This window comes from Tetrahymena thermophila (genome assembly GCF_000189635.1).
Source record: "Tetrahymena thermophila SB210 genomic scaffold scf_8254043, whole genome shotgun sequence".
NCBI lineage: Eukaryota > Ciliophora > Oligohymenophorea > Hymenostomatida > Tetrahymenidae > Tetrahymena > Tetrahymena thermophila.
Window position 1 is genome coordinate 112,162 of NW_002476027.1, and position 16,492 is coordinate 128,653.

The 16,492-nt window shown below is 21.1% G+C and overlaps 8 protein-coding genes across 8 annotated transcripts; 3 read left to right on the forward strand and 5 right to left on the reverse strand. All coding sequences in view use genetic code 6, as the record gives it.

The window, feature by feature from the left end:
- Positions 1-398: 398 nt before the first annotated feature.
- Positions 399-1,608, reverse strand: TTHERM_00780730 (hypothetical protein; the record flags this gene model as incomplete). Its single annotated transcript, XM_001026229.2, has 5 exons — positions 1,465-1,608; positions 1,332-1,387; positions 1,113-1,231; positions 906-996; positions 399-789 (listed from the first exon to the last, which is right to left on the reverse strand). Exons 1-5 carry the CDS (start codon positions 1,600-1,602, stop codon positions 399-401), a joined length of 795 nt encoding a protein of 264 aa, XP_001026229.2. The 5' UTR covers positions 1,603-1,608.
- Positions 1,609-2,503: 895 nt separating this feature from the next.
- TTHERM_00780720 (hypothetical protein) lies at positions 2,504-2,830 on the reverse strand (the record flags this gene model as incomplete). Its single annotated transcript, XM_001026228.3, has 1 exon — positions 2,504-2,830. The coding sequence occupies one exon, from the start codon at positions 2,828-2,830 to the stop codon at positions 2,504-2,506; it is 327 nt and encodes a 108-aa protein (XP_001026228.1).
- A 2,373-nt stretch (positions 2,831-5,203) lies between these two features.
- TTHERM_00780710 (hypothetical protein) lies at positions 5,204-5,542 on the reverse strand (the record flags this gene model as incomplete). The annotated part of the gene is made up of 1 exon (XM_001026227.3): positions 5,204-5,542. The coding sequence occupies one exon, from the start codon at positions 5,540-5,542 to the stop codon at positions 5,204-5,206; it is 339 nt and encodes a 112-aa protein (XP_001026227.2).
- An 808-nt stretch (positions 5,543-6,350) lies between these two features.
- Positions 6,351-7,923, reverse strand: TTHERM_00780700 (domain found in IF2B/IF5 protein; the record flags this gene model as incomplete). The annotated part of the gene is made up of 8 exons (XM_001026226.3): positions 6,351-6,378; positions 6,431-6,536; positions 6,594-6,653; positions 6,721-6,894; positions 7,250-7,387; positions 7,535-7,561; positions 7,643-7,712; positions 7,900-7,923. The coding sequence occupies 8 exons, from the start codon at positions 7,921-7,923 to the stop codon at positions 6,351-6,353; spliced, it is 627 nt and encodes a 208-aa protein (XP_001026226.2).
- A 375-nt stretch (positions 7,924-8,298) lies between these two features.
- TTHERM_00780690 (hypothetical protein) lies at positions 8,299-9,250 on the forward strand (the record flags this gene model as incomplete). Its single annotated transcript, XM_001026225.1, has 2 exons — positions 8,299-8,330; positions 9,001-9,250. The coding sequence occupies 2 exons, from the start codon at positions 8,299-8,301 to the stop codon at positions 9,248-9,250; spliced, it is 282 nt and encodes a 93-aa protein (XP_001026225.1).
- A 105-nt stretch (positions 9,251-9,355) lies between these two features.
- TTHERM_000780679 (hypothetical protein) lies at positions 9,356-9,691 on the forward strand (the record flags this gene model as incomplete). The annotated part of the gene is made up of 1 exon (XM_012800628.1): positions 9,356-9,691. The coding sequence occupies one exon, from the start codon at positions 9,356-9,358 to the stop codon at positions 9,689-9,691; it is 336 nt and encodes a 111-aa protein (XP_012656082.1).
- A 699-nt stretch (positions 9,692-10,390) lies between these two features.
- On the forward strand, positions 10,391-12,608 carry TTHERM_00780680 (hypothetical protein; the record flags this gene model as incomplete). Its single annotated transcript, XM_001026224.2, has 2 exons — positions 10,391-10,515; positions 10,568-12,608. The coding sequence occupies exon 2, from the start codon at positions 10,581-10,583 to the stop codon at positions 12,606-12,608; it is 2,028 nt and encodes a 675-aa protein (XP_001026224.1). The 5' UTR covers positions 10,391-10,515; positions 10,568-10,580.
- Positions 12,609-13,370: 762 nt separating this feature from the next.
- Positions 13,371-16,039, reverse strand: TTHERM_000780668 (START-2 domain protein, putative; the record flags this gene model as incomplete). The annotated part of the gene is made up of 2 exons (XM_012800629.1): positions 14,194-16,039; positions 13,371-14,101 (listed from the first exon to the last, which is right to left on the reverse strand). The coding sequence occupies exons 1-2, from the start codon at positions 15,839-15,841 to the stop codon at positions 13,371-13,373; spliced, it is 2,379 nt and encodes a 792-aa protein (XP_012656083.1). The 5' UTR covers positions 15,842-16,039.
- Positions 16,040-16,492: the final 453 nt, after the last annotated feature.

Here is a 16,492-nt window from a genome sequence, read left to right on the forward strand (position 1 = left end):
AAATGATATTAGTATATTTATTAAAATTTTAAGTGATTAAAATTAACTTGATAAAAACTAAAATAAAATGCTTTGATTATAATACTAAAAAAATATAGCTTTTTGGTTATTAAATAATTTATTTTTTAATTAAAAATAATTATTTTAGAGTAAAATCTTCTTTTTAGTAATTAAATCTAAAAACATTTATTTTTTAGTTATTTAAAATGAAATTTGAACAGGAAATTATTATCTTGATAGAAAATTTTTTTTATTTAAATATTTAAAAATTAAAAATACAAATTATAGAATAAATAATTTTAATTTTATCAAATAAATAAATAAAAAATGACATTTCTCTTTATAAATATTATTTTACAAAATAGCCTCTATGTATAAAAAATAGTGATTAATTTATGTCAAAATGGCTACTCTATTATCATACAATCAGAATCTTATTCATATTCCATTGGTTGGATCTATTGTTTTTACTATTAATTTTATTTTGTTGGGTTTTTAACAATTTTTAATTTTTATTATTGTAAATTAATATTCTTCTATTATGGTGTATTATTATGTGATTGTGAATCTTATTTGCTTTTATCTGATTTATCTGCTGATAAGTATTCAGAAATTAATTTTTGAGAGTTATTAAATTCACTTTTAGAAATTTCTTCATGGCTATCTGGTTTCTTTTTCTTACTTTATTATGATTATGATCCATTTACACTTTAGCTTTACTATGTTTATGCTTTTACTTTAAATATATTGTGGCCTTTCATTAAGTTTGCTAAATCTTCTATTGAATATCTAATCATTTTATAAATTATATTAATTTCCTTTAAAATTTTATCAATATACATTTTTAATACTTTTATTTATATATATATAGTTCTTATAAAAACTATTTGAAAATTAATTATTACTGTTTAGGAGGTTGTTGATTATATCTTTTCTTGAGACATTAAATTTTTATACTAGAAATGTCCTTTAGGGAATCCTCGGCGCATAAATAAGCTAATGTTGTTAAAAGTATCATTAAAATAGTCATATTTTTTCATATTAAATTAAAAGAATTTTTAATTTTCTTAAAGTCTATAAGTAACTCTAATATTCCCTCAAAAAAATATTACTATAAAGTTTTTCTTCCTTCATGATCTAAGTAATATTAGGTAGTCTTGGTCTAAATAATTGAAGCTAATAAATAACTGATAAAGAATCGAAGTTCTCCCTCAAGAGCTCAAGTAAAGTACTATTTGAATTATTTATGTATTTATACAATATATTTTTTTGCACTGAAATATCTGGAATAATGGTGAATGAAAAGTAGAAAATATTGTGAAATTAATTACTTTTAAGTATCTTTATCACTAAAGCTGTAGTTTTTACTGATAAATTAAGGAGTGATCTATTTAATATATATATTAAAATGATATCTGATATTGCTCATAGAAATCTATGAAATGGCTAATAACTTTTAATTACTTGTATATTTTCATCTAGTAAAAAGTGCTTGATTTCATCTTTATTAATTTGCTTTAAATTTTACTGCATTCTAACTTAGAGAAATGATATTAAATTTTTTATTAATTTGAAATGTTAAATTAATTCTAAATAATACATTATAGAGTTAGATTAAACATCAAATTGCACAAATTAAATTAATGGAATTAATTTATTATTTTTTTACATCCTATTTGTGATTTCTAAGCATCCAAAAATGATGAACATTAAAATATTTATTTATTACAAAAAACTCTAAAATTGCTTTTGTCAAAACAAAAAATAGAATAAAATTAACAAATGTTACGGTGTATTTTAAGAATAGAAATATTTAATATTTTTTTCCCTACTTTATATACTTTGATGACAAAAATATTTAAGTTAATTTATTATGATTAAAATATGGAATAAAATCAAATAAGAAATAAAATATGATTAACTTTTAACATTATGCAAATGTTGTATAATAAAAGATAAAAAAGCTTGTTTTTATAAACTAATTAATTTTTTTCAGTATTGAAGTAGCATATTTAAATAATAATTAAATTTAATGAATCAAAGTTTAAATGAATTTCTATTTTAAGTTAATTACTTATTATCTAAAACATTTATATATAATAGATAGATTGATATATATATTGATGGATTAATGATTGCAAAATTTATATAAGATTTTTGTTAGAATAAATTAGGGATATATTAAATTATTTATATATACAATATTTGAAAAGTTTTGAGTAGCTAAAATTCTATTTTATTTGTCTAAGAGTTAAGAATATTTGAGAAAATTTGGTCTAAGAATAAACAATTTAAGTAAGGACTGAGAGAGATTGAGTTTCAAAAAATATCTGATTTTGATTATTATTAATTGATTAGATTCTAGTTATCAATTAGATATTTTAATTATATTAATTTATTAAACTGCTTGCTGCTTTTTGTTAATACTTTGTTAATATATTAAAGTGCTTTCTTTTAAGAATAACTCTACTCTATTAATTAGTCTATTATAATGTTTGTTTCCTCAAATTTTATGACTACTCACAAAGCATTTCATCTTATGTTATTTGCCTTTAGGTTTATTTTCCACCATATCTTATTCATATATTTTATTCTTTTCTTCTTTAGTCATACGAGCGCTAATAATATTTTTAGAAGGCTTAGCAGGTTCAGCTTCAGTTTTAATAACAGTAACTGAGGCAGCCTTTCTTTGTTCTTCTCTTTGGAGTTTCTTTTATTCTCTTTCTTGCTTTTCCTTTTCATTTTCTCTCTTTTTAAAGTTCAAGCATTTAAATCTTCTGTTTCTAGTGTCACCATCTACATAGCAATCGAATTCAACTTCCATTTCCATTTTTGATGTATTAAAGTTATTTATTATTGATTTAATTGTTAATTTTTTGCTTTTTTGTTAGTTTGATTATTTTTTAATTGTTTTGATTATTTATTTTTTTTATAATAAATAAGAAAGCAAGAATTTAATATTGTCGACCCCAGTTTTTTATTCCAAATTTTAAGCATTGATGAATTTAAATTTTTCACTTTTATTAAAAGTGCGTATATATTTATATAAACCACATCACTTGTTATTTTTTATGCATTTTCAATCATAATTTGATGTGAATCTCCTTGTTACCCAATCAAATAATTATTAGATTATTTAAATATAAATGAAGGTAACAAATGGTTAAAATTTTGAACTCTATGCCTTTCAATAAAAAATGTTAGTCATTTAGCTTTTTTCATTTTAGAACTCACGAATGTCTGCTAAAAGAGAACTAATAAAAAACTAATTGAAGTTAAATAACTAATAGTATTAATAGCTATTAAGCCCTTTTATTGAAATATAACTTAATAATGTAGACGACTGACTAATTATAAATAATCAGAAATTAATTTTCTCTATTATTATTAAATTAAATCTTTCGAGTGCAGAAAGAAAAATTAGATCAAGATCAGTGGTTTATCAAAAATCAAAGCAGTAAAAAAAAAAATTTACTATCAGTTTGTCTATAATTTATAACACCAAATTTTTATATTAGTTAATTTTATTCATAGCTAATTTATTCTAATTTTTTTTTATACCTACTTTTTTAATATACTTTTGCATACCGTGTTCAAACTGGACGTCTTTTAACTTTATCCCAAAATTTTTATTTTTTTTACCCTGATTGCAATAGCATGTATTTCCATCTCTTTAATTTGTAGTAATTGCATAAAAATAAATTATAAAACTTATAGTTTATTTAAATAATATTGATGCTTAATAGTCTAAAAGTTGTACTTTTATTTTAAATTTCTGTTAAATCTATTAGTAAAATAGCATAATAAAATAGACTGTCAATACATTAATAAAAAATATACTAAAATTTATTAATATAGATTTTTAATCAAAGAATCTAATTAATTCAGGGTTTATTTAAAAATTTTTATCTATCTGATTAAAAAATTATAAATTCATTCAATGTTTTTAAAAATCATTAATCTATTCCTAAATTCTTTGTTTCATAACTGGTTTTTATACTAAATTAAGGATGAATACCATATTCTTCATACTATAAGTACCTTACTAAATTACTGAAAAGACTTTTTTAAATTAAAATAATAAATGTGTAAGTCCTATTCTAAAGGAGCCTTATAAATGAAAGAAATTTACATACTTTATTCGCTTCTGAAGCATTTAAATTTTGCAAACGTACAAAATCGAAGCATGTATCACAACAAATTTACTCAATAAATAATTTAAAGCCAAAATATTTTATCCTTCTATCTTTTTTCCCACTTTATTTATTATAATGTTTTCTAACAAAACCACCATATCATAATATTGTCCTGTTTGCAAGTAGTAAACAGGAATAAAGTAGTTTATTAAAAATATAAATTATAAACTTTTATTTAAAAAAATTACATAGATTAAAATACATATTCAATATAAATCAATAGAATTAAATATTCCGAAATTTCAAAATATTGCTTTTTAAATCCCAGAATAGAATTTTTTCAAAAAATTTAAAATCTGAATTTCCTTTTTAAGGTTTATTTAAATTAAAAAAAATATAAAAATAAAAATTGTCAATACCAAAGCAGAGTTTTTAAATCATAAATTTTGTAAATTAAATTTAAAATATTTTTAATTGGAAAATAGTTTTAATACATTTTTTATTAATCAAGAAATGAAAAATTAAAATTTGACTGAAAAATTAATTTTCAAATAATTTAAATTATTTAAATATTTTTATAGATTTTGAGTTGATTTTTTATTGAAAAATATTTTATTTAATATTTAAACTAAAAATTAAAAATTAAAAATAGATTTTCATTTGATATCTCAAATGAATTAGTTAGAAATTTCGAAAAATGAGTATGCATGCATGCTTTTATGTATTTATGCACCAATATTGATTTAAGTAGAATTGAAAATTAAAAGTAATGCCTAGGTTTAATTGCAAAGATTTTAATAGTAAAGATATATCATAAATTTGGATAATATCTGAATAAAATAAAGTAAGAAATAAAAATGCAGGACATAGAAACAAACAATTAAATATTTGCTTTTAAACATTTTTTATTATCGTTTTGGAAGCTTGTTTTTTTTGCTGCTACAATATTTTTTAGTTTGCAGAAGACATTTTTTTGAATCCAGATTCATCCTTAATTGTGAATTTAATTCATCATTAATTTGACATTAGTAAATACCTTAACTTGTTAAATAAAAACTGTAATTCGATCATTAAACACCATCGTAAACATCCCATTCAGTAGTTTTACCAGTTCTCCAACGACCCTTAACTTCACTGTGATATTTAGGACGATTCAAAGCACCCATAACATCTTCTTTAATACGAAGACCTTCAATTTTAGCACGATAGTTTCTTGTTAAAGTATACATATGATCATATAAAACTTCGTATTCCTTGCAACGAGGGTCATCAATACCATACTATTACCAGCATTTCATTAATTTACCACTTTCGTTTTAAACATCCATAGGTTAACGAGGCAAATACTTATCAAAAAATCTTTTAACTAATTTTCTAGAAATAACGTATTTAGGAGGAGGAGCCATTTGTTCTTTCTTTCTTTATTTTTCTTTTTTGCAAATAATAAAAAATATGAATTTTTTAGCTAAATTTTCTATGTTTGCTTATTATTTTCTTTATTAATTAGCTAAAAAAATTTAATTTTTGCAATGAAATGAGAAATTCATCATTCTATTAATTAACTAATATTAAATTTAAGTTGACTATGAAAATGCAGCACAACACTCAATTTATCAAAAATCAATACAAAATACACAACTAAAATGATAGATCTCATTATTGGTTTATTAATTTTATCTTTAAAGCTAATAAAAAATAATTTTATATTTAAAATGTGTTTATAAATTTTATTGTAAATTTGATGGTAATTAAATTAATTTATATTATTAGATAATAATAAATGATTTTGATTTTTTTAAATAACATTTTAAAAATGTTATTAACTATTTTAAACAAAAATTAAACAAATTAATAATTAAATTTTTAATTCTAAGCTATGTAATACATATTTTAGGCTTAAGGGAATTAGCATTAGTTAGAATATAAAATTTTATTTAGTAGAAATCAAATAGAAATAAATTGTATGAATATTTAATACTTAATTAACTTTGCATACTGCGAGTGAATATATATATAGAATTTACAATTTTAAATATTATATTTCAGCATGTTAAAAATTATTTTTAAATACAATGAACAAGCTAGATAGACTCCAAAACTTAAAAATAATCCTCTTGTATGTTTTGAAATTTCAATCGATTAATATAAAAGCTTTAAATCTTATAAATCTAAGAAAGATTAAACATATTTTCTAGCTCTTCTTTAATAATTTCTTCAATGCTTCTTAATAGTAGCGACGGATCTTATAATTTAAAGTTAAATTGAATATAATAAAATTTTCAAAATTAATTTACCTAGAACTTTTACATTGATCACATTCAATCATGAATAGACGAGTATTGGTATCCTTAGTAAGTTTAGTGTTAGGACTCTTACAAAGTGAGCATTAAACGTATTCAGCTTTAAAGTTCATATAAAAATTTAAATTGATTGCTATATAAAAAGTGAATATTTTACCAATATATTTCTTGATAATTGATTCAAAATGCTTATCATTGAACTTGCTGCTCTTTAAAACTAAGATAATAAAATATAAAACGGATTAATTGATATATTTTGGAATTTAAATAGATTTTTTTCTTACTAAGTTGATTGTTAGCTATAGTACCTTCAGTACCAAGTTCTGTAACAACGAATTATTAAACATGTTGGGGATCTCTCTTCATCTTGTTAACAATATCCATAAAGTTTAACCAAGCAGTTTTCTTACCCATTTTTTCAATTTGAGGAGTCTTGATACTAATTTTTGTCTTACCCTCTTTTATTAAAAAAAAAATAAATAATGATTTTATCGAATTTTTTTTGTAAAATTGTAGAAATTTATTTATTTATTTAGCTTCTAAATCAAATATTATTGAAAATGAATTATAAATTTCTTAATGGTGAATATATATATTCTAAGTTTTAATAGAGGATGCAATATAATTAGCTCATTTATTGACTATAATTCGTTTTTTTTCATTATTTAGACTGTAAAAATCAATATTTTCGTTTAGCAAACTTATATATCAAATATAAATAATATATTTGATTTTTTTTGTAATTTGCTTTTTTCTTCTTACTCATTCTTTTAATTTTTAATAATTAAGCAATAAAGAATATATGAATCATACCTTGTAAACTTGGATTATTTCTCTTTAAAATGTCATTAATTCTATCTAAAAGTTGGTAGTATTAGGGTTCGAAATCCTTCTTTTCAACTGGGATTTCTTGGTTTTTTGAGGAATCAACCTAAGAATCTTTCTTTTCACCTTTATTAATAATACAGAAAAATTCATAAATGATTTAATACAATTCTAAATTGTAAATGTTAAGTGTAGTTCAATGAATTTAGGAATATATATTATATAATCTATTCCATAATTAATTATTTCTAATTTTAAAGCTAATATATATACCTTGAGCTTTATTGGCATCATCATTTTCTATAAATATATTAAAAATATAATTAATTTATGTTTTGTTATGATAAAAATAAATAAAAATATATTTGTTTATTTATTTACCAGTCTTTGATGCAGTAGCAGCAGGCTTCTTAGTTTTTTTCTTCATATTACCGAAGTCGAGAACTTAAATCTTTATAAAAAATAAAAACAAGTTTATTTTATCTGAAAAATTACGCAAATTAATATTCAATTATTGAATGATAATCTCATAATGAAAAACAAAATTCTAAAATATTTTAAATTTTATCTATTGTGATATTTTAGATGTAATATGCAAATTCTATGTTTATAATCTAAAAATTTATATAATTAGTTACATCTTTAATTTTAGCGTCAGTCATTTTACTTGATTTTTTATTACTTATCTTTTTACTTTTAAATATGTTAATATAGCTATTTTTATTGTTTGTATTTCTTTTTAGATTTTTTTTAATTATTAACCTCTTATTAGTAAAATTAGCTTTTAAATACATTGATTTCTTTTAGAATACGCTAAGCTCTTTCATTTGATAAGGAGATATTTGGATATGTTTAGTAGCTACTTGTATATAGGAATATAGTTTTCGTTAAGTGGAATAGAAAAAGTGAGATATAATCTCAAAACATTCTATCATAATTAAAATTTATATTGAGAAAATGATATTAAAATAATAATAATGAGATAATAAAATGCATTTATAAAATCTAATTAATTTAATGAAATTGGAATAGTAAATATGAGATCTAATCTTAAATGTTCCTATTATGAGTTAAATTTTAAATATTAAACAATTTATAAAATTTATTTTTAATCTAATTATATTTTAATAATTTTATTCTAAAAGATCAATAAAAATAATAAAATTTTTTTCAAAAAACCTATAAAATTAATTTAAACTTTAAATTGCTTAATAAAATAATTTTTCATTATCTCTTTCTTTTCTTAATTAAAGTGATTATAAGGTAGAAGCATTAAAAGTTAAAAAATAAATCAAATAGGTTCGTTAATTATACTTTAAGAAATATAATAATTTGCTACTAAAATTATTAAATATTTATAAAATCATTTAAGTTAAATAAACTTTCATAAAAAATATTTGTTTTTAATAGTTTTTGATTTTTTATATTATTTTATTTAAAAAAAACTTAAAAAATATTTAAATTTAATAGAAAATAGAATTTAAAATGAGATTAATTTAATGAAACAAAATCATTTTAATTAACATTATTAACTCTAATTTAAATTTGTAGATTATAAATATTTTTAATAATATAAAAATTTAATCGATGATAAACATAACACTTTTGGAATAGCCTTTAATTAACTATTGATTAAAACTTAAAAAAAAATTAATAATCTTCTCAAAATGGGTAATTAATTAATTGTTTTTTTTCTCCAAAATTTGTTTAGCTTTCTTAATAAAAAATTTATTCAGAAGAAAAACATTAAATTAAGAAGAAAAAAGAAAAAGAGTAAAAAGAATGGAACTTATTCATCTTATTATAATCAGCCAAAAGAGCAATTAAAATCTCTAAAAAAGAAAAAGTAAAAATAAAATAGTTTTTGGATCCCCTAGTCCATAGGATCAAGATACAACCATACACTAAGTTTTTAACCACTAATTACTTTTTCTTCGGAGATAGACTGATAGCAACTCTGCGCTTTTGATTGAAATAATAATGCATTGAATTCAAAGTGAATTCTCTTATTCTTCAGTTTGATTTTTATAGATATAGATTTACTAATTTGATATTTTTAGCATATTACAACAAAAGTTTTTAATATAAGAAGTTATGTACATCAAAGAGTTTTTCAAACCGATTAAAAATGATCTTAATAGAGAAGAAATTTAACTTACCAAATACAAAGCTTGCAAAATGTATTTATTATAAAGTTAAATCCCTCAACTCTTTAAGATAACATTTACAAACTCAATAAATATGCTATAAATATAAATTAATAAACTAATCTAATAAAAAAAACTGTTTTTATTTCAAAATATAAAATCTTTTCTAATTAAAATATAAAATATTAGTTCTCTTTTAAAAATTAAAAAAATCTTGATTAAAGCAAAGACCTAACTAACAACATATTAATTAAAAAATAAGAAAAAATAAGTTAAAAATTGAAAAAATGATAAAAAAATAAAATTAATTAATAAATAAATAAATAAAAATATTCATAAAAAATATAAACAAATTAAAAATCTTCAACCATAAATTAAAAATAAAAATAAATAAATAAAATCAAAACTAAATTAAAACTCAAACAAATAAATTTAAAAACAGCCTTCAATCACAAACATTTGCTTTTAATTTCATACATAACAACAACCTTTTTTTAATTTATCATTAATTTTTTATTTCAAGATATTTAAAAAAAATATTTGCAAATTTTCTTTAATCAAAATAATTTGATTAGAAAATTAAAAAAATTAGGTTTTAGAAAAAAAATCGATTCCATTTATAATTTAAAAATAAATTTTTATATAAAATTTTAAAAGAAATTTTATTTGTTTAAATATATTTTTTATTATACAATAAATCTTTTATTTTTTTAAAAATTGCGTATAAATAACAAATTAATTTTTCTGTTTAAACAAAAAAATGTGTTCTGTTGATTTTTATTTAAATTTTTGTGCAAATGAAAATCATTGAATTGTTTGTTCATTTGAGCTTATCTTCAAATAAAAAAATAATTTGATTGATAATCATCTATGAAATAAAATATAGATACATAAGATTTATTTAATCTGTTTTTATTTTTGAATCTTAAGTTATAAAACTAATAAAAATATATTTAAAAAGTTATTTTTAATTAAAGAAATTTACTTGCCCTTTTTATTTAATTGTTATTGTGAAAGCATTCGGTTAAGAAAGAAAAATAAATAAATAGATAGAAAGATAATCAGGAAAATTACCCCTATAAAGGCACAATAAAATCATTTTTAGAGGTGTTTTTACTATTAAATCCTTAATTAGCATATACAGTATAATAAAAAATAGGAACTTATAATTAATGGACTTAGAATAGTAAATACTTGAAAGAGCAAAAAACTAAACAGCTTCAGAAAGAAAAAAGTTGGAAGATTAAAAATACTAAGAGCGACTACCTTGGGAATCAAAGCATATCTCCCCGTATATTCCTAAACTTGACAAAATAGGTTTCAAAAATGACTATTATTTACCTGAAACTTACAACTATGAACTGGTTAAATCTTTCTAACCATTTTTGAAAAGCTAAATAAATCCTATTCGCTAAGGAGAAGAGGATTATACAGAATATATTAAAAATTTAGATGAAGAAGAACAAGCTCGCTTTACCATGGATAAATTTCGTGAATTCTTAGCAGAAAAATCTAAACCTTAGCTATCAACAGAGTCAGGGTTAATGAATATCAGGTACAGGAATAGATTACTCAATATATTAGATCTGTACTAATAAGGAAAATTATCATCAGTTAAGGCATTATAAAATTTAAATTAGATATAGTAAGCCTCAAGTAATCCAAATTATGTAGCAGCTGCACCAGCCACTCAGTAAACATAAAATACTCCTTCATATTTAAATGTACCTTAGATAAATTAATCAATTAATTTATAGCAATAAACTCCTTAACAATAAACTGCTACACCATACAACTAATTATAATATAGCAATGCTAGAGGATCTAATTAGTTGTAACCCATATTAGGCTAATCAAGCATATCGCCTATCAGTTAAATTCAAAGTTCTGTATCCTAAGGAAATACCCCTCTGTAACAATAACTAATTTAGCCATCTTATTAGCCACGTCCTTCAAATAGCTTTGGATCTGTAGCAGCAAGGGCATTAAATTAGTAAATATAATAGTAAATACCAAATATTCCTATAAATTAGGTGTAAGCAAGCCCATCTTTATAAATGAAATCTCCACAGTAATTTTCATAAATCCAATAAGCTTAGTAAATGAATTATCCACAACAAGATTATCTGTTAAAAGGATCACAAGTAAACCAATAACCTCAACAATACCAAAATTTTATTCCAGTTCAGCAATATTAATAGCAATAATAAGGTATTGTTTTCGCATAAAACGATGTATTTAATTAACAACTCCATTACGATTATGAAAAAATATTGAAATCTGAAGGAAAGCTAAAATAAGGGCAAGAAGGCTAAAGTTGGAATCAAGCTAGTGAATCTTATTTGTAAAAATTGTTTGAATGGGATAATGACTCTGATAATTGGATATAAGATTAATTATTGTTAAATAAACACATTCAAACTTAGTTTTTCTTATAGCCAAGAGTTTATAGGTAAGTGAGACCTATTGATAAAATTAAAAGAGAAGTAATTAAGACTACTGATGGTTAATTAATACCTTTTGAATCTGTAATCGAAAGAAGATCTGTAGAAATTATGCACCAAAGAGATTTTCTTGTTAAACCAAGCTTAATACCTAATATTCAGGGAGAGTTAGAGATAGTTCATGACGTATTTAGCTATGATCGCTCCTTTATTGTTGAGTAAAATCCTATAACTAAATCAGAAATCTTGCATGAATATCCCATACATTTAAACGAAGATTAATTTTTTGATTTCCTTTTTTAAACTGGCATTGATGTTAAGCGTATGGATTATTTTATATAATAACCTGCTTAGCAGTTTAATTAGACAATTAAGACTGCTGAATTTGCTTAATAATATATGGATCCATAAGCTTACCAATTTTATTAGCAACTTTAGTAATAATAGGAAATGCAAAATTAAAATATTCTATCATCCTCCACTTTAAATAATATTCCTAATAGAACAAAACAAAAAAAAACTACCAAAAAAGCGAATCAATAACATGATTAAACTTAAACATTTGACTATGAAAGAAAGAGAAAAGAAGAATTAAAGAAATACTTCACAGAAGATTAACAAACACAAAAAATACAAAGGAATTCAAACAATTATTAAGAAATTTTTGATTACAATGAATCTAAAATAAATATAGCTTATCCAAAAGAATCCTAAATATCGTTTGATTAAGAGATTGGATAGATAAAAAATTTATGATTGAATGAATGAATGAATGCATTACTTTGAATTTAAGAGTATTTAATAGAAAATCCTCATAAATAAATAAATAAACAAATATAACAAAGCATAAATTTTGAGAAATGAATTAGTAATATTAATCTTTGCTAAAAAGAAAAATGAAATAAGTAAGATAAGGCCAACAGAAAATAAAGAAAGTAAAAATATATTATATATAATCTACTATTATTTTGAAATACTGCTGCTGATTAAGTTTATATTAATATATATATTACATGCATGTTGATATTAATGAATTGCATTTTTATACTATTTTAAATAATGTAGAATCAAAATATATTTCATTTTTTTGATAAATAAATATATTTAAAATAATAATGTAGGATAAATGAGTTTTTATAGAAATTATAAAGTTAGTTAGTAAGTTATTATCATTTTTATTTATTCTGACTGAATTAATTAAAATTATTTCAACTTTATTTAGTGATTATTTTAAATTTATTGATAGATATTTACCTAAAATGGCAAAGAATTAATGGATAAATAAGTTTTAATAGAAATTAAAAAGTTGCTATTTTTATAATTAATTTTCTGTCTGAGCAAATGAAAAATAGATGAATGAGTCCTCATAGTAATTAAAAAGTTATTTATTATTATAATTTGTTTATTCTGTCTGAATAAATTAAAATTATTTTAATTTGATTTAAAAATTAATTATATATTATTTAAAGGCTAAATATCAATGATTTATTGATATTTTTTATATTGCCTCTAACTAAATCATTTTTTTTTATGAGTAGGATTAGCTGATTAAGAATTTTCTGATTTTAACTTTGAATCAGGTCTTGATTAGAAAAATTTTTAATACTCTCTTTCAATCCATTCATAAAACTCAGGATTATTTTTCATGTTTTATTCCCATTTGCTTCCTTTGAATTTTTTATTTTGTTCTATCATTTTTTCAAATAGAAAGTAAGCAAATTTTCTTAATACTAGATTAATTATAGAATCAGGTACAAGTTTTAAGTGTGCATCCATATTGCATACAGAGTATAATTGGAGTTTAGTTTCAGATAAAGGTTTGAAGACAAATGTAAAAAAAGGAATGTCTACTCGAACACATTTAGAAGCAGTTGGAACATCTACCCCTGTTTCTTTTTAGCATTCTATATCTTTATCTATAGAACGTGCCATTATTATAATAGAACCATCTTTATGCAATCTATTAACACCAATCCCATGAATAAAAACTTCTCTATCTGAAATAAATGGAACATCCATTTTCAAATAAACTACTTTACAAGCTTTATCAACTGTTTTTAAGTTTTTTCCAACTTTACAAAAAGGAAACCACATTTAATAAAGCTCAATTTCATATACTATAGATATTAGCACTTTTATATTCATCTCCATTTCTTCGCACTCCATTCTTAAAGCCAGTAGCTTTGAATTAGGAATTTTTTTATATTAGATGCTCATTCCATGCTTAGTCTTCTCTTATTACCATCCCTCTTTAAATAAAAAAAAATATTTCATTAATATTTAATGGTAAAATAATTAGTAATTATTTATCAAACATGCATTTAATAACAACTTAAATCACCTTTTTCTTCTATATAACTTGTGGTTAGAATTAGTTATTAATAGATTCTTTAATAGTAATCAAGCTCTTTGCCTATTTTATTTTCAAAATCTATTACGGTATTTTTTAATACTGCTTGCTCTTAAAATTATAACTTGAAATCATCCATTTTTTTGATAAGTTTAATTCTCTCTTATTCCACGTCATCTAAATATTTATCATCAAACAATTATTTAATTCTCTCAAAATCGTTTTATAGACTTTATTCTATGCTCTTTTAATTCAGTTGTGGTTACTTATTTTCCAATTAGATATTTTATGATTAAGCAGATTAATGATTTTCACTTATTTCATTTTCTTCTTCAACTATCTTAGTGCTTTTTACTTAAATATCTTATTCTTATGATAAAATGTTTTGTTTAACTTATTTTTAAAATATATTATTGTTTGTTTGAATTTTTTCTTCATTCTAGTGTGCTTCATCTTTTTCTTAAGTTTTATCATGAAATAAAGCTGAGTCATTTGATTATGGTTTTTCAATTTACTATGCTGAAATATTTGATTAAATTTTATCATTTAATTAAGTTTAATTGCCATTAAAAAGCATGGTATTAATGCTATTTTATTATTTACTTTCAATAACCTAAAAAAGATCAATTTTTGGATTTTATGATTCAATTTGATTTAGATTTTAAGTTTCTATTATATTCTGTTTCTAATACTACTAAATCAATTCGCTGTTTATATTATCAGTTTAAATTTATGTTTGAATATCAGTTAAATTCGTTTGAATAGATTATTTATAAATTGTAAAAGAATTTAGTTTTATGTCAATGCTTTTTGGTTTATTTATTACTAAATCTTCATTTTCAATATAAGTACTGCTTGCTGTAATTTGAGAATCATTAGCATCCTGATCTTATGAGTTATTTTAATATTTATAATTACTTTTATAGTCACTTAAATTTATTTAAATATATTAACCGTTGTTTGTAGTAATATTTTATTAAAGATTTTCACTTGACTAAAATCTTGATTAAGCTTGTTTTACATTTATTTAATTGACTTAGTTGGTATAAAGATTTTATTAACCACCACTGATTGATAATTAGGAATAGTTTTTTCTATGAGAGTTAGGCTAAAGATATTATTAGTAGTCAGTTTCAGTTTGAATATTAGACTAGCTTGCTTTAGCAAAAGACTTCTATTTTACTTATTGATACTAATCGTTCCCTTTTTTCTTAACTGCGTCAATTTAGGAACTTGATAAATCGTATTTACTATCTGCAAAAACATCACTTTGTTCTTCATAATTTTCGTTTATCAGTTATAAAAGATGATTTATATCATTACATAAATAGCTCAGTATTTCTAATTATGATTCAGTAGTCGGTTCTATTTTTTAAGCAAAAAACTTATCTAACTTTTCTTTAATTTATTCAAATTAAGACCTAGCTAATTATTTGTTTATTTATTTCTACGACACACTCGTTTAAAGCCTGTTTAAAGCTTTACGAATAAGCTAACAATCATGATTCAAATTTGCAGTCAACTCAAATCTAAGTGCATCAAGATATTAAAAACTCATTTTAGCTGCATTTGATTCATCTTCTTCATGTATAACATCCATTCGAAGTGAATCCTCTACTTAAATATTGCAGTTTTACATTTCTAAGGAAACTCCCTAATCTATAACAGTCTAAAAAATGTAAATAAAATATTTAATACCTATATTTTTTAATATTAAGATTGTTTTCTTTTATTAAAAATGTATGAAGCTATTATTTGCTTGCTTGCTTATTGAATGAGTTTGAGTTATTCTGCTTTAAAACTATTTAAATTATTTGTATTTATTTGTTCTTAAGTGTAATTTATAATTGATTTATTAGAAGTTAATAATTGTTTTTTGAAATGAAGCATAATTAAGTAGATTAAATGATAAATCAGTCAAATAAAACTAATAAATTAATTTGTTTTTATATCTTTAGCTTACATTTTTAAAACAAGTATTTTAAGATAACGATAAAATTAAATTTATTTCTTGAATATTATGATTATAAAAGTTTATTTAATAAATTTTAAAGCTTTTCTTTTGACTTTCTGGAGTATTTTAAAATCTAAATCTACATATCAAAATTTATTTCGCATACAATTAAAAGATGATGCGATAAATATAGTAAAAAATTTTAATATTAAAATTTATTTTTAGAATTATGAAATTTCTTGTTTAAATTATTTTTTTATTTAAATCTATTTTTTTGTTTTTATTATATTTTTAATTTAATAATGAATGGAAAAGAAAGATAATAAAATATTTTAA